At 37.7% G+C, this 27163-nt stretch overlaps 5 protein-coding genes across 5 annotated transcripts; 3 read left to right on the top strand and 2 right to left on the bottom strand.

Annotated features, from left to right (window-relative positions):
* Nucleotides 1–188: 188 nt before the first annotated feature.
* On the top strand, nucleotides 189–6170 carry LOC145212604 (tuberin-like). Its single transcript, XM_080080778.1, has 3 exons — nucleotides 189–1084; nucleotides 1344–1532; nucleotides 1604–6170. The coding sequence occupies exons 1-3, from the start codon at nucleotides 599–601 to the stop codon at nucleotides 5405–5407; spliced, it is 4479 nt and encodes a 1492-aa protein (XP_079936904.1). The 5' UTR covers nucleotides 189–598; the 3' UTR covers nucleotides 5408–6170.
* Nucleotides 6171–9568: 3398 nt separating this feature from the next.
* On the top strand, nucleotides 9569–10495 carry LOC145214718 (uncharacterized). The gene is made up of 2 exons (XM_080083305.1): nucleotides 9569–9757; nucleotides 10312–10495. Exons 1-2 carry the CDS (start codon nucleotides 9583–9585, stop codon nucleotides 10461–10463), a joined length of 327 nt encoding a protein of 108 aa, XP_079939431.1. The 5' UTR covers nucleotides 9569–9582; the 3' UTR covers nucleotides 10464–10495.
* A 2020-nt stretch (nucleotides 10496–12515) lies between these two features.
* On the bottom strand, nucleotides 12516–15163 carry LOC145214717 (mitochondrial inner membrane protein OXA1L-like). Its single transcript, XM_080083304.1, has 7 exons — nucleotides 14984–15163; nucleotides 14621–14893; nucleotides 13846–14032; nucleotides 13612–13788; nucleotides 13376–13540; nucleotides 13119–13261; nucleotides 12516–12898 (listed from the first exon to the last, which is right to left on the bottom strand). The coding sequence occupies exons 1-7, from the start codon at nucleotides 15040–15042 to the stop codon at nucleotides 12709–12711; spliced, it is 1194 nt and encodes a 397-aa protein (XP_079939430.1). The 5' UTR covers nucleotides 15043–15163; the 3' UTR covers nucleotides 12516–12708.
* A 650-nt stretch (nucleotides 15164–15813) lies between these two features.
* LOC145214436 (lipase maturation factor 2-like) lies at nucleotides 15814–23362 on the top strand. The gene is made up of 18 exons (XM_080082962.1): nucleotides 15814–15881; nucleotides 15959–16083; nucleotides 16167–16334; nucleotides 16562–16656; nucleotides 16785–16891; nucleotides 17054–17166; nucleotides 17430–17455; nucleotides 17519–17671; nucleotides 18428–18566; nucleotides 18690–18821; nucleotides 19077–19182; nucleotides 19253–19337; nucleotides 19851–20036; nucleotides 20260–20314; nucleotides 20706–20819; nucleotides 21384–21598; nucleotides 22860–22971; nucleotides 23173–23362. The coding sequence occupies exons 2-18, from the start codon at nucleotides 15984–15986 to the stop codon at nucleotides 23241–23243; spliced, it is 1977 nt and encodes a 658-aa protein (XP_079939088.1). The 5' UTR covers nucleotides 15814–15881; nucleotides 15959–15983; the 3' UTR covers nucleotides 23244–23362.
* Nucleotides 23363–23733: 371 nt separating this feature from the next.
* LOC145212965 (putative adhesion G protein-coupled receptor E4P) lies at nucleotides 23734–25753 on the bottom strand. Its single transcript, XM_080081212.1, has one exon. The coding sequence runs from the start codon at nucleotides 25751–25753 to the stop codon at nucleotides 24140–24142; it is 1614 nt and encodes a 537-aa protein (XP_079937338.1). The 3' UTR covers nucleotides 23734–24139.
* Between the last annotated feature and the right edge of the window lie 1410 nt (nucleotides 25754–27163).

Here is a 27163-nt window from a genome sequence, read left to right as displayed (position 1 = left end):
TTGCACATGTAGCATTTCTGTGCATGTTTTCTAAAAAAAATTCTTGGCAAATGCCAGAAGCCCAGAACACTTTTAGGAAGCCCAAGCTTAAGCAGTGAACACAAAACATTTAAGATTACATTTGATTAGGTTGTTGCATTTATAAAATAGAGATCTTTTGTGTGCAAAACTCTTCTGTGTTTTGCATGTAAAAAGTGTATTTTTTGTATATTTTGCAGTGGATGGATTGTGAAAAAGCATTTACAGTGTTTTGTGTATGATATTTGCAAGCCAATGGATAATGATGATGCAATTTCTGAAGTGAAATCCATTGTTCAAGAAATTGGCTTTGCTGTACAGAACGCTAAAGTGTCAGACTCTGATCCATTGCTGTTTTCTGTCACAATTCTTGAAAATGTCCAGTTCAACCTACAGTTGACATACAAAGGCATACAAGTTTTGTCACACCAGAGCTTTGATGACAAGACAACATTTAATGAAATTAATGGTTTGATTTTTGAATCAATCCATGCATTTCTGAACAAAGTAAGTCCAAGATTCCGTGTTGCGTTTGCTGATAGTCTCAGTTCAAAACTTGCAAAGCTACAAAGTGCACACAATGGCTGAACACAAGGAAAGTTCATTAAGCATTAAAGATCGATTAAAAAATTTCTTGAGCTTACACAAAAATCAAGCAGGCACATCACCTGTGGAAGAAGAGCATATTGAGAAACAAACTATAAACAATGAGTTTTGGCTTGAAGTATCAAGAACCAAACCAATTGAGAATCGAATAGATAAACTAGTTGCCTTTGAGCAATACTTTGAAACGAAACAACTGGATTATGGCATTGTGGAAAAACTTTGGGTAAAAACGAAGGATATACTAAATCCAACTGTGCCTCTTGAACACAGAAGCAGATATTTTAAATTCCTGCAACATTTAATATCATGTCAGTATCGGAATATAGGCTTGCTGAAGTCTGTGTTGTTTGCAACGTTAAGTTCACACAAATATTCCTATGGTGACGATATTGTTAATGTTCTAAATATCATTGATGCTTTATCGGACCATGGAAAGCAGTTGGAATTTCTTGAAGATGAGGTATGTATCGAAGTATGTGTTTTTTGCAAGCAGTACTAATCTATTTTGTTATAGTCACCATATCTATGCTAAACTCAGCATAATTTGTTTTTGAAAAACAGAGTTCACACAAGTTTGTCATTATTTAAATTTTCTGTGTTCTTATTTAACATGTAAACATAAAAAAGTTTTATAACGACCCTTTCCTTTAAACGGCGAAAGTAAAGAACAAAATATTTCCTAATTTCCGATTAATATAAACAATTTTTTTCAAATATAGATTTCTTCTTATCTCGTCTTGTGGATGGACATTGTCGGACACAACAAAATTTATTTGTCCCTTCTACTGAATGTGGTGAAATTCAACTCTTCACATTTGGATGAAGCAACAATTGAGGGAATAGTTCACCATCTGTGTGTCCATTGCTCTGCTTCCACTTCAGTGTTGGAAATGGAATCCTTGTTAAAGGTAATTGTGTTGCTTTATTACTTGCCTATGTTGCATTGCTAATCATTTAAAACCTGTTTCTTTTTTACTAGGTGCTTGATGCCATTATATGCTACAACTCCTTGCCACAAAGCAGAGTTCACGAAGTAGTTGTAACCTTATGTCAAGCGCTGAATCATAAAAACTTGTGTGACCAAAGCTGGAAAATAATGCGAAATCTGCTTGGTACACATTTGGGTCACAGTTGTGTGCAAACCATGTGTCAGATGTTACAGGATGTTCAAGCTATTGAAGATGGAATGGTATTACGAAGCGCTGTGTTTTTTCTTGGCATGGGCCTTTGGGGGTCAAAATGTGTTTCCACCCTAATGCATAAGCCCCAGTCGATTTTACCTTGCTTTGCCTATGCCCTCAAGATGCAAAACCCTGCCATAGGATTTGAGGTATCTCTTACATGCCAAAGACTTGTGAAAAAGTTTGGCCATGAGTTACACCCTTTAGCTTGGGAGCAAGTTCTTGTCATTGTGGAGGCAATCTTGGATACAGCAGCTTCGCATTCAAGAAACGAGCAATTCAAAGCACTGCAGAAAACTGCTCATGAACTTTTGACTCTTATTGAAAAACTTTACCAAATTCAAGCATTTGATGGCTCACATGAGGATTTGTTCAGAGTGATTGAAAAGTACTTTGCAGGTAGACAGACAGAATCAGTGTTACTGCTTTTGTCTTATAAGGCACAGCTTATGAATCCGTCAAAAGAAAATTGGATGTTAAATTTGTTGTATCTCATTGAAAAGTTTTTTGTTCCTACCATGGAAACCGACATTCGCTTGAAGGTGTTGGATATTGTATCTGATGTGTTGATGAAAAACTGTGAAGTGTATGAAAAGGACTTGATTGACACCATATTGGCGCCAACATTTCAAGGTGTACATACTGAGACAAACGCAACCGTGCAACAGCACAGTATAAAACTGATCACTGACTTTCTTCAAAGAAGCAAAACAAGCCAATGTACAGCTTTGCTGCAGTGTTTTAAACCATTCATGCAAGTTTCACTCACAGCAGCCAACTTGTTTAGCAAAGAAGCCTGGTCTGCAACGGAGATGCCTATTACGCAAGTTGTAAAAGGCCTGGTACAATTTTTTGAGGACAAGTTTTACACAAGCCAGGGAAAATACTGCATTGAAGCATATGAGATGCTTATTGAGTTTCTTAACAGTTACTACCACAGCCAGTTACCTTCAATAAATGCTGCGTTTCTGTGGGAAGCACGCAACGAAACTCTGAACCTGTTGTTTAAACTACGTGCCAATTTTATGCAGCAGCTTAAAGTGTTAAACTCTGTCTACTTTAATCCTTTGATCACATGCCATGAAACAGATCTTGTTGATGGAGAATCAGCTCAACATTTCTCAACAGTGTATCTGCCATTTGAGCTTGCCCTGAACTGCCTAATTCAGTGTTTTGAAAAGGAGAATTACTGGCCAGTGTTGAATGCTGCTTTAACTTCAATCTGTGATTTGACGGAAAACAAAACAATCATGCTTAGTGGAAAAGTTTTGAACATCCGTACTCTTGCAGAGGTAGTTAGCAATTTAGTGTCAAGCAACCCCAGGGTAAACACCTTGTCCGGTGTTGAAAAGGGCTTCAAACGGGAGGAACTGCAATCGGCAGCACTAAGAGCGCTGACTGCTCTGTCTTCGTTTCATGACCACATGGACAATGCACGTCAACGACAAATCATTCGCTGTCTCGATTCTGGCTTTGCGACGAAGTGCGCGAAACAATGCATCACTTCAATTACTTTATGCATGGTGGAAATGAGTTCGGATGCTTTGCTTAGGGTACTTCCTTCCATTCTTCTTCATTTATCACAGATGTCTGCCACCGTTCACTTGGCAACCAGCGTCCTTGAACTTCTTTCAACTCTGTCCCAGCTGCCTAGCTTGTATGCAAACTTTGTGGAGGACCAGTACATGAGCGTGTTTGCTATTGCACTTGAACATGCCACCCCAGCCAAATTCTCGCTTTACGTAGTCTCAATGGCACATCACATCATCGGCATGTGGTTTGTGAAATGTCGTCTCAGTTTTCGCCCAGACTTCGTACAGTTTATCACCCGCAAGCTGCAAAATGTGAACCGCAACAGCATGGAGGACGCTTTTCAACACGGCCTGATCGAATCTTGCATTGATGTAATGGCGCGATACACCTTTTCAAACAGCATGCCTGTGTCCTCGTGCTCCAAGGCGAAGCGCACGCTTAAAGGAGGCCAGAGCTGTACATGGTTAGTGGGCAACCGGCTAATTACTATCACTACTGAAGGAAAAACCGTTTCACCTGTAAAGCATACCAGTTTAGAAGGCAGCCATGATATCCCAACACATCGTGGCACATATGAGCGCCGTCTTTCTGTAGAAGCACCGGCAAAGCTGCAGACAACCAATACAGTCTCACAGAAGTCATCTCGCATGCGACACAAATCCGGAGGCGCTGTTCTACGTAGCAAGACAATCAGCTTCCTTGATGAGGAAGACGCCCCGGCACCACCTAATGTTGAAAGCAACAGTAGCGTTTGCCTTACTGAAAAAGATTTATCTCGAGCGGAAATCTGCGTTCGCCGACCTTCAGGTAACACTTCGTTTATTATGACCAGTGAACAATTTACTCTTACACAATGGCCAAGCGAGGGATCCAACCTTCATACCCAAGCGCCGTTCTTAAAATCCTCCTCCGTTGACTATGACCTGGCTGCACATAACGGTGATGTGTCTCACGCTGATATGAAAGTTCTAAACGGTGAGGTGGACGACCATCCAGTCGAAGTTGTAAGGCATCGAAGTCATACAGTGTCGTCTTCTCAGGACTACACACAGCGGGCTGCCTCTCGTGCTCTTACCAGATCGAAACAGCGAACAAAGGCTCATACTACTGAGTTATTTGATGGTGTAAAATCTGCCTCTGCAACTTCAGTCAAGACAGCACAGACCACAGAATCTGTACTTACGCCAGGTTTCGTTTTCCTTCAACTATATCAGTCTGCGATCCTTGCTAACCCGCTTCATAGCCCCGTGTTGCTGCCGAACACTGCAACCATTGAACGCGCGGTCCAAGTGCTCGACATGATTCCGCCGTACGATACTTGGTCGACCGGAGTAGTGTACGTTTGTCCGGGCCAAAAAATGGACGCACGCTCGATCTTGTCAAACGAGCACGGTTCGAATCGCTACCAAGACTTTCTTGGTTCTCTTGGTCAACTCGTATCCTTACAAGAAACTGACAGTTCTCGGACGTATTTAGGCGGACTTGATCAAAGCGAAGGAGAGGACGGTTTATTCACGTATGTCTGGCAAGAAAACATCATGCAAATGGTGTTTCACGTGACCACACTCATGCCCAATCACGGTGATGACATCAGCTGCAAACAACGTCACATCGGGAACGATTACGTCACTATCGTGTATGACGACAGCGAGAAGGCTCATTACGTACCAGGTTGCGTAGTAAAAGGACAATTTCTTTCAGCTGAAATTATTGTTAACCCTCTGGATCACGGGTTCAACGCAGTTCGTGTGGAGTATCACAAACCAGAAATGAACGATATATTGCAAATCACTGAAAAACGGATCGTATCAGACAAGCGGCTTGGTTTGCTTGTAAAACAGATGGCTTTGCACGCAAACATGGCTGCTGTTGCTTGCAGGTACCAAAACAAGTCGCAGGAGTCGGTGTCGAAGCCTTTTGCAAGGCTGAAGCAGATCAAACGCATCCGTACCCGAGTCGAACAAGAGATGGCGAGCAAAGACGATAACTCGTCCAGCAGTTCTCCCGCAAAAACTGCCAGCGCTACAAAGCCTTTGTATTCTTTACACGAGTTTTCTAATTACGTGTGATAGCATTCGTCGCGTTTTTCGTGTGGGAAGCCGGTGTCTTGGTTTTTTAATTCTTGTACTATGGTTTTCTTTGCATTGGGTAACTGTGAATGAGAAATTTTGGTATTTTGTAGTGCTGTTTAATTGCCGAAGCCATTGCCTCACAAATTTAACTAAAGTGGGCTATTTGTCGATACAAAATCGTGTACAAAGTTACCTAATTATTGGGCCAACATGGCGTAAACTTGTCCTAATAATGTCATATCTTCATATGCATGCACATATAGGCATTAAACTTTGTGGAATAGTTTCAAACTAAAAATATTAACTTTGCATAACATGTTACCTTCTAACCAGGTGCTATTTATGTGGGGTTGAAGTTTCACGCAAATTTGGTCTTATTGCACACCATGTGACATACAAAAAGCACCGTTTACAAACAATTTCTAAATACAGCTTGTACGTTTTTAGTCATTCATTTATGACTTTTTTAAACATCATGTACAATTCGAAACTTATTCTGTAATCATACGTTGACAATTAGTTTAAAAATGCAATTTATGGTCCCGAAATAACATCTACTACCTGTGAGTTTTCTTCGTTGTTGAGGTAGCTTGTTCATCTTAATATCGCACATATATGTCAACAACTGCTATAGTTTGGATAACTCATGATATATCGTAGACTCGTGTCAACCATTTTGTATTAGCGCTCCTGAATGATCTGTTTCAAATAAATTTTACTTTCAAAGTTTACAATTTTCATTAAAGTTTTAGCAAACATGTTTTTCCAAGCTGTTTTTCACGACGCTGAAGGCATTTTTAAAATACAGTAGTCATTGAAACACGTTAAAAGAGTCATGTCGTTTATGTCTGGGATTGCAAGTTATAAAGCATCCGAAAATATCGCATTGTAAGGCAGTCGTTTTAATACTACATATGTTGATAGAAAGTTAATGCTAATATTCGAGGTTGGAAACGAAATTAAGGGCTGATATCGCCGTGGTAGGCCCGTTGCTAAAACGGTTTGAGATGAGTTTATTTCGCTCGGAAAAACAATCATGGTAACAAAATTGCAATAAAATATTCAACTTGCCTGAAATAGCTGCGCAACGTTGAGACGTAACAAAGAGCGAAACATTAGAAGGCACAATGGGCGGTAAACGCATATATAATCACACCACATGTGTCTAAAACTCACTAAGTTTTGGGCCTGAGCCCGTATCTGCCGTTTCAGTGAATAAACACTTTATTATGGTAAAAGTTAGCCAAAATGTCTTTCCGGTGAAAGCAGTAGCCCAGGGGTGCACAACCTGCGGCCGCAGAGACGAGTTTGTGAGGCCGTGAACATGTTTATTAAAATCTATGTACTGGCGGCCGTGACTTAAATAAACCCTTTTTTCTAAATGTTTTGATTTTTTGAACTGCTCTAAACAGTTTTTGTGTATTAAAAAAATATTACCAGCCTAATAAGCATATGCATCAGACTTTTTGCACGCCTATTGTGTGCAAACAATGCGGAACAGGTACCACATACATCACAATACAGATTATGACATCATAAACACTTAAGACTGCTATCCAGGCTGTGCATCAAGTTAGAAATTAATCTGGGATTTTGGGGCGCCATTAGATGGTATATATAATATAAACCAATTTCTTTACATCAGTAATTATAAAACGAAAGTAAACAGGTAATTGGTGGCCATTGGTGAGATAAGAATCTGCGATGCGGCCGTCGTAGCAAAAAGGTTGTGCACCCCTGCAGTAGCCTATAAATCCCTATAATCTTGGTATTCTTCACAGTATTTAGTTTCGATCCTATTTTTTATTACGTAGCCTTAGTTTGGTGTCTTTACTTCTGTGACTCATTATATCTAAGGTTGGAATTTTGAGACAATGCTGTCAGACCGGATCGTCCCAGTAACAAACTTATTTTCATCACTAAGAAAATCACATGAGAAAAAACATAAATGTTTGACGTTTCCGAGGAGATATTCTATCCTCCAGTGTGCCATTTGAGGTTTTCAAGATTGTTGATGCACTTTAAACTGTCCTGGTAGTGGGAAAATCATTAAACCACCACAGTATCCTTGTGTACTTACGCACCTGCGATTGTATTCGATGGCACTGCTGAGTAGCTCTTGTCAAAACTTAACCACTTAACGCATTGTCTTTTTCTACCTCACCTAGCGAAGAAGCGTCCATTGAACCTGGCATCAAAGACAAGCCTTAAAATTATCTCAATCATTGTGCACCACCATAGCGCTCAGCTTGAACCAATAGCAACAAAGCAGTGTCGTTTCCAAGGCGATAGTCGTAGATATATCAGTTCCGTTTCACCGTAAACCTTTCAGGACCAACAGTTTTATCGATGCGAGAATGGCTGACTCCAAACCTAGAGATAAATCCCTAGTAAAGGATGAAGACATATCGGAAAGTAAATGTTCTCCACAAACTGTAAGGTTGCAAATCGGTGAGTTGTAGTTTAAATGACAGAAAAATGCTTAAATTGGCCATATACTTGTGAAAGGCTTGGGTGCAATCGACCACTAGCAAGCAGTAGAAAATTCGTGATAAATTTCCAATTGACATCTGATAAAAGCCGCATAAAATAAAAAAAAACATTTTCCGTCAAATATGAAATGGCGTGGGGACATCGTTAAAATGTGAAAAGCGAAAGTAAGTAGGCTATATGCCGTGGTTAAAACGACAGAAACGTGTATGACTGCTTTTCATCTTGTTTTCTTTACAAATTGCCGTTTAAAAAATTCTTTTATATACCAAATACTTTTTTAAACCATGCCGTTTCATAAAGTAGCCTACTTTTGGTATTAAAGCAATTGATTAGAATATGTTGCTCTTCAGTGATAACATGTTTTCCTGTCGCTAAATTTTATGACGTGTAATGTTGCAAAAACCCACAGTCTTTTATTTATTTTCAGGTAACCTTACAAGCAGGATAGCTTCTGTGCTAAGACTCAAATCGCAGCAAGGAACTGGAAATACTACGCAAGGTACTTTTACGAAACGACAAGCAATTTATATTGGATTAGTATTCGGGTCAACTATTGCTGGTGTGCTGGCGTTGATCTTGGCCCTCGCTTTGCCGGAATGGTTTATTCTGCGAGAGGCCGAAAACACGATAGGAGAAGTCGTGGGACATGTTGGATTTTTTCATCGGTGCATATACGGCCCTGTGAGAGGCGCAGTACGCTGTTACTACGAAATCACCAAAGGTAAGTGTTCTAATACAGTGATCGGCAACCGCCGGTCCGCAAGGAGTTCGTTACCGGGCCGTGTAATTTTCAAGTTAAATGCTTCAAATCATTTTCCTCGTGCACCCCGGGGATGATAAACTAATTTAGGCGTTTTTGTTGAATATTTGTACTTTTTAGAAGCGCGGTCCGTGATAAAATTTCACTTTAAAAAGCGGTCCGCAGTGCAAAAAAGGTTGCCGACCCATGCTCTAATAATAGACGTTGCTTAGATTTATTTGGCCTTAAATTCCTTTAAGTCGCTTTATACGATTTCTGATAAAAAGCTAAATGAAATCAAATTATCTGATGCACCATGATGCTAAAACGTCACTATGGCGACATAGTAGCCTAAGAAGCTTTATTGAGCAGAAATGTTTACTAAAAAATATGCTGTTAAATTTCGAATTTGGTAGCAAAAAGCTGTAGAAAACAGTTTTCATTGTTGAGATTTTATGCTTCATTTAATAACAACATAGACCTACTTTAATTCATAGATAAGCATGTTATAATCTAAAAACACAATTTTTCTACAAAATTACTGTTTAGATGCCGCGGCTCCATTGACAATGATGTGTATAAGCGTAATCGCTGCTGGGTGCACAATCATCTACGCCGGTTTTCGAATGTGGATGTTTCGAAAGCAGGGAAAAGCGAAAATGTGCGAGGTTTCAAGTTTTCTGAAGCAAATGCGGACTATGGTCGCCATTTCAAGTAAGATTTTTATCCAACCAAAGCGCTTTGATTTCAAAAATGATTATATAGGCTACTTATTTCGAATGAAGCCTTAATCATTCTTAGGCTACGTCTTAATGTCTGTATCCCTCACTTTTTATGTTTAGTTGGAAAACAAAATGGCCTTAATATTTTGTTTTGATGACCAAATGCAGTTTAACGTAAGTATGTCTTTTTTACTGTAGGTCTCTCTAGTCTGACAGCAATGCTGATTTTCTCTTACCTGTACAACACATACCTTTCTTCTATCGGGGCTTGCTATGGCATCGCCTGGGTTGCAACATTTTTCCTACTGGCGGCAACAGGAATGGCCGCATATTTTTCCTCGAAAACTCAACCGAAAGCAAAATCAGCAGTCGCACCATTACGACAAACTAACAGTAAGTCTAAAAAAAGGAAAATTTGAAACACTTTTTTGCCAAATGTAATTTAGCATTCGAAGTCAATGCATTCCAAAACCTGCTGCTTGGGTAATTGTCGGGCTTGTTACGTAACATATAGTCCTGAATTGGTGTAAAATGTCCTTGTTATATGGTTGAATGCTTTCGTTAATCAACTGTAACTTAACAGCCTTTTCCGGATTGGTAGAGCGACTAACGCTGAACTTTGGCTTGCGCCCGGTCTGGGAATTTCTGGTAGGTGGCGCAAGCACCATAAACGCCTATGCTCCGTTGCGCCACCTACCAAACATTGTTAGTAGTTCTACCATTGTTTCAATAGCTTATTAACTGCTCGTATGCAGTGATTACACTATTTTAACTAATCTATTTGAAAGTAAAAAGTATGTTAAGGGCAATGCCGGCAATAAAAACGTATAGTTTTTGCTGTGAAGTGATTCATTATCTTTTGTAGGCCTACACACGCCAGTATTTATACACTTACATTGAAAGTTTAAAGCTAGCAAACCCAAGATTTTGTTGACAATTTTATGCAGCTTTGCCCGACAGATGTGCTTCAGCTGACGAAGGAGTGACAAGACCAAGTAGAAGATCACAAATCGTTCGTACAGTGGACAGACAGTCACAGTACAAAGGAGCGCAACCATTGCATGGAAAATCTAGGCTGTCCAGCACTGTACCTATTTGAATGTGCGTTAACAGTGGTAACATGAGTAGAACAAATTTTGTTCAAAACAACTCTAGTTAAAAAAAAACAGTTATCGTCCGAGTAAGTTGTTCAAAACAAGGCCCTATTTGCTAACTCTGGTACTTCTAGTTGTATTATAGCTTTTAGAAACACAGAAGTAGGCATGTTGTGTCAAGCGTGAATAATTTTTTTTATGTTAAATGATCGCTTTTTGTTGTTGTGTGCCGTGATCTGCCTGTACTGCAGTTGGTAGAGTTGTGGAATCTTACTGCGTTTTACATTAGTCACGTGATTTGTTAAACTAATTACTCGTAGCAAAATTATGTAGGGATCGCACTGTGAAAAATGTGGGGTTTTCACTGTGTTGTTGTAGTGGTATCCAACACTTTTGTGGCGCATAACAAGTAAATGTCACCTTTGCTTTCATATACTGTGGGTTGCGATGCGCTAGTGCAGGGGTTCCCAACCAGTGGTACGCGTACCCATACAGTGGTACGCGAAGGTTTTTCAGGTGGTACGCGAGTAGCTTTTGTTTTGTTTACAAAAACATGGATTCACAACTTTATACTTTGTTCGACCAATTGGTGAACAGTAAACAAAAACCTCATTAGGTTTAGTTGTGGTGCTTTAGTGTTATTTTAGTAGGCCAATATTCTTCTTCTGAATAAAATATGATTCGATCAAATTAGTTGTTCAGCAAGGAGTGGTAGTACAGGGCGTCCAAGTGGTACGAGACCGTAAAAAGGTTGGGAACCCCTGCCCTGGTGCGTAGTTTAAACTTTCCAACGGTCTTGTGCAAAAGTTCTATTTCGTGGCTAAATATACTTTTTAACTTTATTAACGAAAGCAACAGACCCCTATCTCTTGACATGTGTATTAGTTTTCGCAGTCCTAGGTCAACAACTTAAGAACTCTGGTATAGTAGAACTTTAATGACAATTTTGATCCTAGTTGAGCTACATTTATTAAAATAGCTGACACAACAATTTACGTGTCTGTAAATTTAAGCATGTTAATAAAATATTATTTTGAAAGTTTACGAAGTACAAACAAAATACAGTTGCGTTTAGTAGGCTACTAATGCACAAATTTATTGTAAATTTCATCCCGTGTGCAAAAAGTTTCATTTAAGTTACAAATTTACGAACCTCAACATAGTTGAAAATATACTGTATATTCTGACGTTTCTTTACATAGTTATATCGATATATTTCTGTCAGTGGGGACATTTTTATCGTCCATCTTACTTGTTTTTGTTTCTCCGAGTTTTAAACCAAGTTTGACTAAATTGAAATAAGAGTTTTAGACCCCAACCATATTATACGTATTTGTCTGTGCATTGGCACCAATATTTAGGCCTACTTGCAAACAGCAAAGTGGATGCGTTGTTAAACACCCCGCCATCGAGACTCTTTTTAGTCGAAACGTTATTACTGCAAGGCGTTATGAAATCAACATTGCCTCATTTTCATTTATTGGATCATTTTTAGGTGTTTGTGCCGCGTTGCCATTTCAAAATTTGAAACCAATGGGATTTTGTGACCTTAAGTCGAACTGCCGTAATACGAACAAAATTACACCTGGTATGGTAACATTCTAAGTTTCCGACAATTGTTTAAAATTGGGGGGTGAAAAATGGGTGAATCCAATAAAAAGTTAGAAAAATCTTAGAATACCTTACATTGCACGAACCAACAAAGCGTATAACTCCGATATGATGTACTTTAGTGAGTACATTCTTGACCAAACGCGTATAACAAACCAGCGTTAGACCGAAACAAAATACGGGCTAAAACAATATGTGTGGAAGGGGACCCATAAATAGCGAAGATTTCGTGGAACATATATATCCTCTTGACAGTAGTGGGATTCAAATTTTTTGTCAGTCGGTTCTATCACAAAAGTTATATTTTTCAGCCGGTTCTGTTACAAAAATTCCATTGACAGCAACCAGTGATGCTAACCGGTTCGCTGGTCGCACAAAATTTCGTGAGACGGTTGAATAGAACCGGTGCGAACGGGCTGAATTCCACCACTGTCTCTTGACAATAATAAATATAACAAACACGTTTATTTCACCGTAGTAAAAACGTTTCAGTTTGATTGCAACAAAAACAGTCGTTGTAAAGATATTTTCGTGGTCAAGGTATGTCCTTTTTCCACAAGCAACGATCAAGTTTTAGTCGAGACCTGTGGCGACTCCTAGCGGCACATAGCATACACAACATATCACCACAAGATGACGCTAGGGGTTTTTCTTGTCTTTTGAAAACTTCTGTAGTTGACGCATGTGTTCTTGCATCTTTTGTGCGGCTGATTCGGCGACCCGTTGCTGTTCCTTTTGTTTTCGAGCCATTTCAAACGGGTTCATTTGTTTTTGCATGGCTTCGATCACAGCTTTTGGGTGTTGGGTCATCTCTTGGATGTTAAAAAATCTCAAAACAAAAATAATCAATTCGTTTGATCCACTCTCCCTAAACATCTCACTATTTTTAACCACATTTTTTCTTTCTAGGTCAGATAACAGCTTTGTCATACACCTTGCCTCTTTTGCCATTAGTCTGCAACTCTAAGTCCAAAAAACACAACTAACATTTTTCAAACATAGTAATTTGCAACAAGAACTTTTTTTTACAAACCAAAACAGCAACTAACCTTTTGACTTGGGGAAGAAGGAAAACATTCATTTGCACAAGGGAAAAAAGATTACTTGTAAGCCAAAATACAAACATGGCTGCAGGTTGATAAAAAAAGAAAGGCAAACAAACAAAAGGACTCCACATAAGAATCTTTTTCACCTGTAATTAACAAAAGTCACTTGTCATCTATTTTGAGCTCTACTTTGTTTTTGATTAAAACTTCCCAGTTTAAACGTTTTGGCTTGGAAAGAGATAAAAGAAAACACAACTTACAATAGGAATATTTGTAGCGGGGCCTGCTTCGGCAGTAGCAGCACCAAACCTTATAAGGAGGTGCATTGAAACACAAGAGGCAATTGGTAGGATGTAGTAAGGATCTGGTATAGCTAGATTTCCAAACCAAAACAATCCAGAAGTTGTAAAGCTTGGAAGTCCCGCCTTTAAACCAAGATCTTTCATTAGTTTTTTTTCCTCTCATATGCAACTGCATAAAGTTTTAAATTACCAACCTCAGCTATTCCGCGTAAGGCTGCAAAAAAAGACATAAATGTAATCATTGTGGGCATCTGGTAGAGCAAAGCTTTGAGAGGGTTCATGTCTTTATCTCGTAAAAAATCCATGTACTCTGCTGCTTTTCGCTGTCTTGCCAGGCCTCGGAGATGTTGCATTTCCTGTTGTATTTTCATCTAACAAAAGTTGCAAATGTAAATTTGTGGACATAAAACGTCATAAACTATACTTGCTTGCTGTGGTAGATGGTTGTGAGATCGAACAATAAAATCACGCATCTTCACATAAGCTGGTAATGCCAGTAATCTACATGTAACAGTCGCAATCATTAAGGTAGGAATCCAATGGATGCCCATTTGTGAATGAAGAACTTCTAGCATGCTTTGAACCCAGTGGTGCGGAAGGTCCCAACCTCCTAACCTAAAAGACAAGCACATCATGTTAGTAAAGAAAACTAGTGGTACTAAACACCTCATGTTACTACTTAATGTTGCCATACCATCCATATTTCTAAGATTTGTCCTTATTTGGAAAAATTTATCGTCATTATTTCTAAGAAATGTTCTTTTTGTACTTCAGTCCTGTTTTTGACTTATTTTAAACAAATACACAACTTATATCTTTTTCTTCTGGCATCTGGTGTTGCGTAACATACCAAAACATGTTTTTACACTTAGATTTTTTTTCATAAAATAAAATGTATATCATGTCATATGTCACAGCTTTTATTCAAATGGAAAGATTTGTTCAAAAACAATTGCTTTGTTTCATGTAAAAATTCCTTTTTTCAGCTGTCTTTATTTTTGGGTCAATGCCCAGAGAGGATATCTGTAACCTTGACCTAAACTAGAAGAGCCCAAACAATAACAATCACCAAAAACTAAGTAATCAGTAGGTCTGCAAAATGAAGTTTTGCGTGAAGTATGAGTGTATAAACAAAAATAATGCATAAACAAAAAATGGACGAATAAGGGCAAAACACATGCACTTTACTTTGTAACAGCTTACCCATAATCTGCAAATGATTCCAATCCATTAACGGGAGATGAAAGTGCAACATCAGTAAATTCTGTGTTTGGAATCTCATTCAATACATCAGTTTGCGTTAAATTTAAATCTGTATTAAATGTGGTGTCGTTTTCAAGACATGCCACGCAGGTAGTAGAAATAAAACATCTTCTATTTGGTGTGGATTGTCTTTTTAATAAATCACTTGAATTTTCAAAAGCGTTTGAAGCAAAGCCTCGGTATGAAGTTGGAATTACATCTTGAAACCGTAACCTGTGTATATTGAAACAACACAATCATAGATTTTAAAGATGGTGGAATGAGCTGCGATGAAATATATTGCACAGTATTTTTATGTTTTACCTGTTGGTTGTATAAGCTAGTCTTCCAGCAAGCACTTTTCTTGTAAATATTCTAAACATGCTGCAGATCCAACAAACAATTCATATCAAGGACATTTGTTGATTGAATCCTTTAGGGTTAATCCAACATGTAAAAATGGACACCAAGATATAATTAAGCAGAACTGTAATGTAAAACATAGACAACTAAGAAGAATAGTATTAAACTAAACAAACTAGATTTCTAACAAATATTTGTATCTGCACCACTTACGTCAAACAGTTTATTTCAACAGGATATAATTAGGCAGGACTGTAATGTAAAATATAGAAAACCCAAAACTAAAGATAATCTAAAATAAAATAAACAAACTAGGTTTCACAGTATTCACACAATTATTTGTATCTGAAGTGCAGTTTGCACCGCTTATAAGTGTCAAAAAGTTTATTTTTAAAAGTAAAAAGCTTAAACAGCCAACATATCCTTTGTAATCTAACTAATCTAGTTTGTTGAAACCGAGATGAATAATAACTTTAAATTTAAGGCATTATGTCATGAATAAAGACAAATCTAACATTGTTAAACGTCAACAAAAGATCACAGTTTAGAAAAAAGTTTGATATCATTGGTCTTGGTACAATAACATCAACATGTCAAAAATTCAAATGCAAAAAAGCTACTTTATGTTCTCCTAAAATAAATGATTTAAGGTTGACACTTTCTTAGTATTGTAAAATTTTGCTGTTATTACAGATTACAACACTACACACGAGTTTTTAATATTATTTTAGCGTTTCGCTTCGTTGACTTGTGTGGGAAAATGAAACGCATGACTTACTGCAACATAGGAAATTACGACACAAATGTGAAAAATATTTTTACGGCCGGCAATCGGTGACCGGCGCGAAGACTTATATAGGTTGTAATTTATTTTGGGATGAGATTTGTAAGTTATTTGTGAGATGTTATCACTTTTATATTTTTATGATTTTGAAGGTGGTAAATTTGTCAATATATAATCATGGTGCGAGATGGAACCGCAAGGACAAGGGATTTGTTTTTATTTTCGATTGGTGCAATCTACATGTTTGCATTTGGATCAATTTATACTCAGATTCCAGGTATGGTAAACTATTTGCAAGATTTAAAATTAAACATGCACTTAAAAAAAATGTTTTTAAACAGCTATAAATTCTATTTGCAGGTTTGTTTGGTGCAAAAGGTATAATGCCAGTACAAGGTTTGATGAAAGCAGCAAAAGAAGAGCAAAAAAATGCAAAATCCACTGAAGACTTGTTTTTAGCTACACCAACATTACTGTGGTTTTTACCATTTGATTATGATATTGGGATGGAATTTCTGGCAATCTTAGGTAAATGTTTTTTAGTTTAAATCAACCCCGTTGATGTATTTTAGCAGTCATGTTTTTGGTAATGGTCAGTTTTCTTTGCATTAAAGGGTGGTGTTTGGTATAGCTTTTGTACTCCAAATAACCAATTAAAACTAATGAGTTTTGTTAAGCTTTGCGTTTGCCTGCTTTGTGTGGTTAGTCCAGATTTGTTACATTATTGGATAAATAATGCTGTTATTTTGTTGCAGGCACTTTCATATCATTTCTCACGCTCATTTCGCAAAGTCTAAGAATTGGTCCAGTGTATTTCCTGCTTTGGCTACTTTATTTATCAATTTATAAGGTATGAAAACACACTAAACTATCAAAGAATTGGATTTTTATAACAAGTCATTTAAATTTTTTCTGTGTGCATAAAAGTTTAAATCAAATTTCAAAACTATTAGACTACTTTTGTTGCAAAACTTTTAGGTGGGTGAGACTTTTATGTGGTTCCAATGGGATATTCTGCTGCTAGAAGTTGGTGTGCTTTGTATGTTTGTTGCTCCTCTGACAAACACTAAATCAACAACACAAAAGTAGGATGTACATTGTTGTTTCTTTCTGAATAAATGCAGTATGCTGTTGTAAAAATGCATACTTTTGCTCATTTTAAAATGTTTTTTTCATGCGGTTACAGTTCAATTTTAATAAATGCACATTAATTGTCAAATGTATAAACTATTAATGTTTATATTCAGCTCTCACAGGCAAATTCCATTTTGGCTCGTTCGGTGGCTTTTATTTCGTCTCATGTTTGCATCAGGAATTGTAAAACTTACAAGCAATTGTCCAACATGGTGGGGTCTTACAGGTGTTTATGTCTAACTAATTGTATATGTTTAAAAATGATTTTTTTTACATACAGCAAACCTCTGTTGAACAGGATTTGGTTAATCTGAATCTTCTCCTAATTTGGATAATTTTTTGGGTCCAAATGGGATTAACGAGATATTCTGTACATATATGTCTTACCTTTACTTGCATTTGTTTGGTCATTTAAAATAGCCCATTTTGGGTAGATACAAAAGTTTTTATACATTGTTTGTGAATCTAAAATTGGATGTTGTTTTTCAGCACTGAACTACCATTATGAAACACAGGTAAAAAATATTTTGCTGACAAATTTTAAACATATATCTTTTTGACATTTAACGTGTTTTTAGTGCATCCCCACTCCTCTTGCATGGTGGGCGCACCAACTACCAACTGCAATTCAACAGTTCTCAGTACTCGGAACATACTTTATTGAAATCTTACTTCCTTTTCTTTTCTTTATTCCATTGCGATTTTGTCGTTTATTGGCGTGTTATGGACAGGTAATAACATACATGTACAGGCACCATAATAATTATACATAAGTACTAAAAATCATTTTGTGTTTCTATGCCAGCACACTGGTGTAAACTATGTGTAATTATAGCAAAATAAAACCTATGTGTTTGTTATACAATCTAACTAGATCCCTATCTTTGGCAGCAATTAGGTATTAAATGTGTCTTTGTGTGAGTGATTAACCGGAGGGGTGTACGTCAGTGTCAAATCTTGTACAGTAAACTTTGTGTAACAACTGAAATGCAGTGGGGCATTTCAATTCCTGTTGTAGAATTGGGAGACTGTGCCCAACCCTATCCACTTTCGGTCAAGCGTAATACACTCTATTGTAAATTTGATATCAGGGTAACGGGTTTGGCCTTAACCAGGATTCATCAATTTTTTACTCCAAATTTTACACTATTTTCTCAAAAAAAGAAAGAAAATTTATGCCTACAAACACATGTTTTTTATACTAACTTTTTTTATTTATATTGTATGTTTTTTTTAATATTTCTACTGGATAAATAAAATGCCCTACCTTTTAAATATACTTTTTAAACAGCCACAATTTGGCACTGCAGACAAAAAGTTTTAATTGCAAAACCCATATGCCATGCTTCTTCATGCAACTAACTGGATTTTGTTGCTATTGGTTGATTTTCTCAACAAATGGCTATGCCTGGTATTTCCCAGTCTTATGCTATTAACCAGATTTATCTGTACTACCCAGGTCAAGAAACAATGTTTTGTGATTACAGGTATTTCTAATGTTTGTAATCTCACTGACTGGAAATTACAACTTCTTTAATTTGCTAACCACTGCTCTCTGTCTCTCTCTAATGGATGACCAACATCTTGCTTTTTTGTCTCGCTGCTTTTGCTGTAGATGGGGTAAAGGTAAACTCATTTACATGTTTATTAAACAAACTTTATTTACATTGGTTTTCTTTTAAACAATGTTTCAGTGTTCCGTTGTGTCTGATGTTTGTGGTAATGTGTTCTTGTGACCTCTTTATTTAGGGAACAAAGCACGAGCAACCAATGTAAAAGACTCAAAATCATGTAAACCAGTTGTTCTCAACCTTGCTGTACTGGCAACTCTTGGATACATTTGCTACCAGTTAACTTCATATAAGGACCAGTTTGAACTGGGTAAGAATTGTGGTTTATAAATGCCTGTGATGAAATTTTGCATGAAATACTATATACTTGAAATACAGTTCATTGTGGTTTTGCATCAAACAATGCATGAAGTTTATAGTGATTGTTTATTGAAATTTGCTCCGAGAAATATGAATTGTGAAATCCAAGCTAGAATTTAAATGTGTTTGTAAAAAAGTGTCATAAATTCATGCAAACAGCAAAGTTTTTGTACAAAACAATGGTGCACTTTACTTTTTTTCATAGAATTTACCAGTGACCAACTAAACGAATTTCTGAAAAGAGCTATGCCTGTTATTACATGGATCGCAACCATTCTCTTTGTAAGCAAGATACTGTTGGAAATTCTCAGGTAATTTAGTGTGAATGTTTTTTTTCACACAAAGGTTTGGTTGTCTAAAATTACTTTCTTTGCCACGCAGAAGTGTAAAAGAGGACAAATGTGGAAATCTATGTCGAATACTTGTGGTTGTGATTCCGTCTGTCTTTCTGTTTTCAATCAGCCTGGTAAATATGAATTGCATTTTGCTGATAATTACCACAGAAACTATGATAAAAACATGTATGTATGTGAAATCTATGTATATACAAATGTTTGCCTTCTATTCGCTACTAAAACTCTCATAAGCTAAGTTTTCTCCAAGATAAGTGCTTTTCGCAAAAGCCCTGTGTTCGCAAGTTTGTGGGATCTATTCCTGTCTTGGTTACTTGAGTTTCTGTGAGCAAGAAACTTCAGCGGCATTGCTCCAACCCAGTGGAATCTGATGGGTTAAACTAAATTGCAGTCTTCAACTGTCTATGTCGAATACATTAGTATGATTGTTATGGTAGCAAACACTCGCCTTGAGTATTTTGTCCACTGTGCATTTTATACATTGTCTTTGTTAAACTACAAGATTAGTATTGACGTGTTTGGAGTGTGCGTGGCTTAAAAAACCATGTCTCTATCAAGCTATTATCTGGCCATATGGGTAAGCTTATCAAACCAACATACCATAACGTTTCTTCCTTGCAACGCAGGTCCCCTTCGGTCAACTGTCGGCCGATTTCCGGGGCGATTTGTGGCCGATCGTCCAGCGATGGCATGACTCGACTGATCGTTTTGAGTTGGTGAACTCGTATGGACTTTTCCGTCGCATGACTGGGGTTGGGGGCCGCCCTGAAATCGTGATTGAAGGTAGCCAAACGGTGGATGGGCCGTGGAAGGTAAAATATGATCATTTGCGCGCTTTTTAAATGTGTGAACAACAATTTTAACGTTTTTGTGATTATTTGTAAAGCGTAACTAAAGAAATTTGAATTGATTAAAGTTTGTGATTTAGTTAAGCTTGGTATCAAAAGTCATCCTATGCAGAAACGCAGGCTTATTTACAAGTTATACGTGCAGATATAAAATGATGTTTTAAAAGATAAATCCTTTGTTTTTCAGGAGTATGAGTTCGTTTACAAGCCAGGAAAGACGACCAGTTCTCCGCCATGGACAGGTTGGTCACTAGAGGCGCTCCAAGCACACTATGGCACTCACTAAAACTGTTTGGTGTAGTAGTATGCCCTAATCGGTGTAGTGGTAATCTGTAACAATTTTCGCCATAATTGTAAGGCAAAGAACTTTTAAATTTTTTTGTTAAAACTCTTAACGACACCATACTAATATTTGTTTATCATTTTTGACGAATTTGCGTAAGGGTTGCTTTCCCTTCGATTATAAAGCACATATGGCTTCTTTACAGCACGATTTCTCCTGATTGTAAACGCAACTGGCGTTAAAACAATTGTTTTTTAAGAAATTCATGACAGGACCATATGACAAGAAAATGCTGCTCGAAAATTTTTCTTCTTGCCAAATGTTAATATTTCCTTTATTTTGAATACCAGTTCCCCACCAGCCAAGGTTAGACTGGCAGATGTGGTTTGCAGCTCTGGGAAGTTACCAGTACAGTACATGGTACATAAGCCTCGTACATAGGTTGCTGATCGGCCAGCCGGAAGGTAGGTTGACGTTGATTGCTTTTATGTACGACGTACTGTGTGATATAAACATGCTGCTTATCACGTCGACTGTAGGGTATTTTGCCAGTAGGCCGTCGCTCACTCTGCACATGCCCATAAAAAGGGATAATATCACATGCGCACGTGTGCAAACTGACCGACATGTTTGCAAATGATATTATATATCGGTTTGTAAATGCAACTTTGGCCAAAGTGTGTACTTTTATCAACAAAGCTATGGGTAAATTACTTATTTAATGTTAAACTCATTTATAACCAGGTGTAATTTGTTAATCCATGTAGGGGGCCATAACCATGGCACAAACAATACAAAAACGTCATTGACTTAAATGTATGTTTTGTAAACATAATGCAGAAAGATTTGGTGTGCTCCAAATTGTTTATCTTCCTTTAATAAATTAACTATCTATAATATATGTTTTCCCTAAAAACGACATTATCCTTATCTACTGTTTATAGCATTTTCCCTTTATTGCACCATGGTAATTGTGTTTCATTTGTTACTTAATAAGAGCTGAATATAACGGTAATTTTGTTTCTCAGTTTTGGATCTGCTTGATCGTGAGCGGTTACCATTCACTAAAGCTCCCAAGTATATCCGTTCCAAGCTTTACTTCTACCATTTCACCAAAGTCAAGAAAAACGGGACAGTCCCGAAATCGTGGTGGAAACGAAAGTTTCAGAAGGAATATTCGCCTCGTCTCACAGCCCACGACCCCTCTGTACTGGATTTTATGAAGTACAACAGATTGATGCCGGTAAATATGACTGTTGCTTGTTGCAAGAATAAAGGGCCACAGGGAAAAATATGCCCTGAGTAAGAGGTGGTTCAAAAGCTTGTGTGGCGGTGTTGGAGACTTTGAAGTGTTTATTTTTTAGGTTGCTTTGCATTCTTTTCTTAAATAGGTTAAACCTTAAACGCTGCGATAAACAAAAGTATATCGGTTGATACAATATACCTTCATTTTTAGGCCGAATCTTACATATGAAAACAATACAACCGACAAATCGAAACGTCGTCAGTTAACTGTGCATGCGCTAGTAATGTCTGTAAAGTATTTTACTTGTCGAGATATCAGATATTATACAGGTGGTTTGAACTGTTATTCCCATGGTCTATTCCATGAACAACATGCAGTATATTGATCAGCAAATATCCAATAAAGAGTGTAGGGATGCAATGAAATCTCGATTAAAAAGAACTCTTTGCATTGCCTTTACTTCAAAGATTTGACTCGATGGATCTTTAACAAGAAGACACTACCTTTTGACAACGATGAACTAACTTTTGACAACGATGAACTAAAATTCATCGTTCATAGTTTACAACGTCAATGTACCGACTTCCGTTTTGTGGCCACGGCCTTTGGCGCTTCTAACTATATTAGTACGCTGGTAAACTTTGTACATGATGCATGTAATTTGCCGGTATGTGCAGTTGGTCATGAAAGACATAAAGCTTGCTGAGTATAATGAAACCTAATAAGGGCGTTCGTTGGAAAAGTCAACATAAACACATTTAGTTTTCAAATATCATACCACGCTTGCCAACTAGTTAGTTAAATGTGGTTGAAGTTATTTTACCTTAAGTAACGTAGTGCAGTGATTCCTGAAATTTTCGCTGTTTTAAAAGTACAAATACCCTTTGGTGTGCCATGACTTGTTATTAGTCACAAAAAACAATCTTACACACCACAATAAAGTTGCAATTAACTCTCTTTTAGCAATATTTAGTTTACACAGAATAAATATTTAGTTTGTTGATGCGCTGCATGCTTGAAAAGTTAAAAATGAACCACTGGCGCAGAGCATTGGCATGCGATTCTCAACGCTCTGCAAAACAAAACCTCAAAAAAAATTTTTCCCCTTTAACAAAGTACGATATAGGGTTTGACATTGTATGTCATTTGTTGTGTCACAGGAACTGTTTTCTTATTACTAATAGCAGATCGACAATGTAGGACCATCATTATAGATAGTTTTTTCGTTTCTGTCTTTTTTACCAATCTTAACTTGCAGGCTGCACGAAAAATTCGAGAGCCCAACTTTGTTGAAAGATTTCTCAATGGACTGCGTCCTATTGTGAAAAGGATCCACCCACCTATCCTGCTTTGGGGTATTTTCTTGACAGGTGATTTTATTCACTCCTTGAGCAGTGTAGTACGGTTGCCTTCTTTGGTCTATACAAATTTTAGTGTTTTTGAGCAACGTGTAACAGTTGGCTCGATTTTGCTGAAACTTATGGAAAATTTGTTTTGTAAGGTTTGGAATTAATTCTTTTTATTGGTTTAACTACTATTATTTTATTTATTTACATTCAAATATTTTTCAGCATTGGCAATATCGGCTCTGCTCTCGTTATTATCCAGCTGGACAAGCCAAAAGAAGGAAAAAGTGGAATGAAAATTCTGTACAACGCACAGCCCTTTCTGCACCCTTATGCACTACCTGCCAAATCACCAATATATTGCCTCTGTTTGCGTCCATTAGTTCAAATACAGGGAATAGCCGTGGTGGCCTTATGCGTTGTCGAAATTATTTGAATAGCTTTTACACACCTAATTGTCCTATAGGCCAGCGCTTCCCAACCGGTCACGTCACAACAGTATTTGTACTAGTTGTAAAATCTTGATGCTGGAACTCTCTTTGTTAGCTTTATTTGGTCTTTGCGTAGCTACAAAATGGATAGTTTTTTTTCATTGTGGTTTTCTCGCAATATTATACGGTGGTCCGCCAAAAAAAACAAAATTTTTAAGTGGGCCGCGAGCTGGAAAAGGTTGGGAAGCACTGCTTTAGGCCAATAGGTTTTGTTTTCCAATTTCTGCAGGCTTCGTACTTTATCAACAAAAGCTAGGTTTATTCAAAGGTTATCAATTCGACATTTTGCGCAAGTTTTTTTTATCTGTCACCATACAAAAGTTTGAAATATTTGCCTGATAAAACCAGTTTTATTATGAATCGCATTTTATACACAAAACTTTTACCTTTCAAAAAATTAGCATCAAGGCAAATTGAAAATGTACAGTGCTCGTTTATAAGAACATTCCACACAAGGTGGTCATATTTTAAAGGGATTACAATTTGACCATGTAAAAACATAGTCATCAGAGTCAGTCTAGGTAAGATCACAAAAGCAATGCATGATTGTGTTTTCGACAAAGACCGATATCATCTTCTGGAAGGGCCTTTCTCCTGGATTTGTTTGTTGACATTCAGCAGTACAAGAACCGTTGCTTGCTCTTTATTCCAACATTTTCAACGTGTAGGTTTTTCACCCAACTAAAACCATAGTTTATTCATCAAGTAAAATCCAAGCTTTTTGTCCGTTCTCGTCCCAAGTTGTATATCTTGCGCTTAGCAGTCAATCTAAGTTCTCTGTTTTTGAAACAGACCACAATAGCAACCACTAAGCCTTGTATTCCATTCAAACTGATGTGTATAGACATAAAATACAATTCGGCATAGGGAACGTTGACCAACAAGCCCAGAACCCATGGAACTCCAAGCATTGGCAAGAGAATCATCAGCGCATGGGCAGTAATAAGGAAATCGCTTCTCACATCTTCGCTGCCACTTTGCCGTCTATTTTCAGCGTTATTTGGCCTTAACTTTCGCGAAGCCATGTGCATTCCCCGCACCTTCCAAATAATTACACATAAAATCACCGCATTCGTTGTAAAGATAACCGCAAGGGGAATCACCAACGCCAAGGTCATCTGCTTGCCAAGCCAGCAACGTTGGTAAGGAAACTCGCTCAAGTCGCTTTTATCCATGTATGAGTTGCTAAGAAAGCCACCCAGTATGCAGAAACTAACGTACAGTAATGGAAATAGCCAACCACTGACAACCATCTTTCTGCTTTGCCTATCCGGATCAAACTTTAAAGCATTGCGCCTTGTCTTGAAAAACAGCATGGCACCTTCGTTAAACATCCACATGGCTGAAGTAAGTGCCATCCAATGACCTACAACCGTACTGAAGACACATAACCCTGAGTTCTTGACTGTGTACGCCAAGGATCCGAATAAAAATGAACAATGCATGAGCATAAGTGACAAGGCTATGCCCAGTTGAGTCAGAAACCGTTCTGTTGGAAGATGGTGGCGCGTCCAAAGCAGAAGTACTACGGTCCCAAACAGTGCTACAACGGAAATAATCTCAACCACGTTGGTTAGAATAGTAAGTTCAGGTGGCACCTTAATGCTTCGTACTGACAGCAGCACGCCGAAAGACGATGTATGGTTGCTGCGGCAGTGCTGAACTTGACCATTCCGATTAGTTGCCTCACAGCCGTATGACGACCAACTGGATGTGTTGTGATTATAATAAACACACGTATATTTAAGTGTGTCAAATATCACGGCCCTTCCTCCATTTAATAAACTCTCAACCAGGACTGAAGTTGTATTGACGGTGTATACAATTGGAATCGAGACTTTGTCTAATTTGGTCCCGCCAGTTGAGTTCACCTGAAACGCATCTACAGAATACACGTCCGACACTAAGGAAACACTTTTAGCGTCACTCCCAGATGCTGTCGCGACACTTTTAACTACGCTAGCGACACGGGACACCAGCAAAACAGCGGAAGCGTTTGTAGTCAAGTTGTTTATCGTTGCTGATTCCACGATAACGGTATCATTACTGTCTCCTATACCTTGAAAACTGGCTTGAGTTGATTGGTTTCGTGTGTTGGGTGGGTACGTCCAATAAGTAAGTGTCACCCCCGCTGAAACGTTAAGCCGAAATCCGCTGCTTTTGTTTTGCAGGTACAGGGTGGTGGCCAATCTTGTGGCGTTGGCCTCGAGGTCGTTAACAGTTATTGTTAAGTTGCTTGTATTGGATACTTGACATTGGGGCGAGTCCGTGGGCAAGGGTTCACCTGCAGGCATAAAACGCAGTTTGTTTTTCATTTTTTTGCAAAAACACTAATGGTAAAATGGATGACTGACCCAGCAGCGTGTTATTAAGACCTGTTTTGGTGACCAAAAATTATCGCAGCAGTATTTCGCAGTTTACTGAAATAATGCTTTTGGTTATTCATTGGGTACATCGCGAGTCACTCTAAAAATCCATGATTTCCCACTTTTCCAAACAGGAAATTGGTGACAGCATGGACTGTCTACATTTTGCGATATTGATAAATGGTTACATTGTATAGGTCGCTCTTCCGCACCTATGAGAATTGAGGCACACAAATATTCGTACTTGTACATAATTAATAGGGAAACCCATCACCAAAACTTTTGGAAAATGTTTCAACTGCAATATTACAGATTTAAACCATATAGCATTACCAATTTATCAAACCGAAGCAATGTTATTTGGATCTTCTGACGAAAAAGGGTTGCTGCAGGTCAACATTATAAATATCAGGTCTTTAAGATTTAAAGGTATACTAGTCACGGCTGCTGGATTTATTTTTGTAAAGCATGCTGGAGTCTGTAAATGTATCGTAACACTCACCAGTTAAATCATTGACACAAGCTGTAGAATATGGAACAAGTAGCAGAATGACCAAAAACTTCATCGTAAACAAAGCACAACATACAGCTTTGATAGCACAAATTCTTAAATAACACTGCTCATTTCCACAACGAAATCGTCAGTTAAACCTAGTTATAGGAATCCAGAAAAACATGACTTAGTATTTGAAAGCAGTTTATGTTATGTCCTACAACACTCATCTACACATTCTCTAAAACAATAATAGACTCAAGTTTTGCTTTCTCATCTGGTAATTAGCAAATATTTAAGACCTAAAGATATAATTTTAAGCTGATAAGCAACCTTTTTTAGGTTTTGCTAAACATTTCATTTTGGCGTCCTATATTTTGTTTTCAAAGTTTTTGAGAATAACTTTTCTGGTAACATTTTTCGACAGAAGCCACATTATTCGTAAGCTCTATCTGCGATTGCAAAAGTTAATCTATCTACGAAAGCTGATGCGACTGATGTACCTCAATTTATCGTAATGCTTTGACGCATATTTCACTCAGGTATCATAAGACTTCAACCTCAACCTGATAATTAAATTTTAGAACTTGCGTTAACGAAATATGATTTTATGCTTGATCTATCATAGTAGGCTACGCCAGGCCTATTGAAGACGTTATACAGAAATCACCCGGTCATCAAGCATTCACACTGCACAAGGCAAGGGCTGATCCCAGTTGTTAATTTATTTCTCAACCTTTATCTCATGCTAATCCATGACTGCTCCACAATCTTCTTCATGCATTCATCTACACTGTCTCGTGTTCATTTTAACTCTCCCACTGCGTCACTGGTTTCCTAAAACGTCACTCCGTACCAGTTGGTCA

The sequence above is a fragment of the Phallusia mammillata genome, chromosome 2 (genome assembly GCF_965637545.1).
Source record: "Phallusia mammillata chromosome 2, kaPhaMamm4.hap1.1, whole genome shotgun sequence".
Lineage (NCBI taxonomy): Eukaryota > Metazoa > Chordata > Ascidiacea > Phlebobranchia > Ascidiidae > Phallusia > Phallusia mammillata.
The sequence above is the reverse complement of the archived record's forward strand: the minus strand, read 5'-3'. Positions and strand labels throughout refer to the sequence as shown.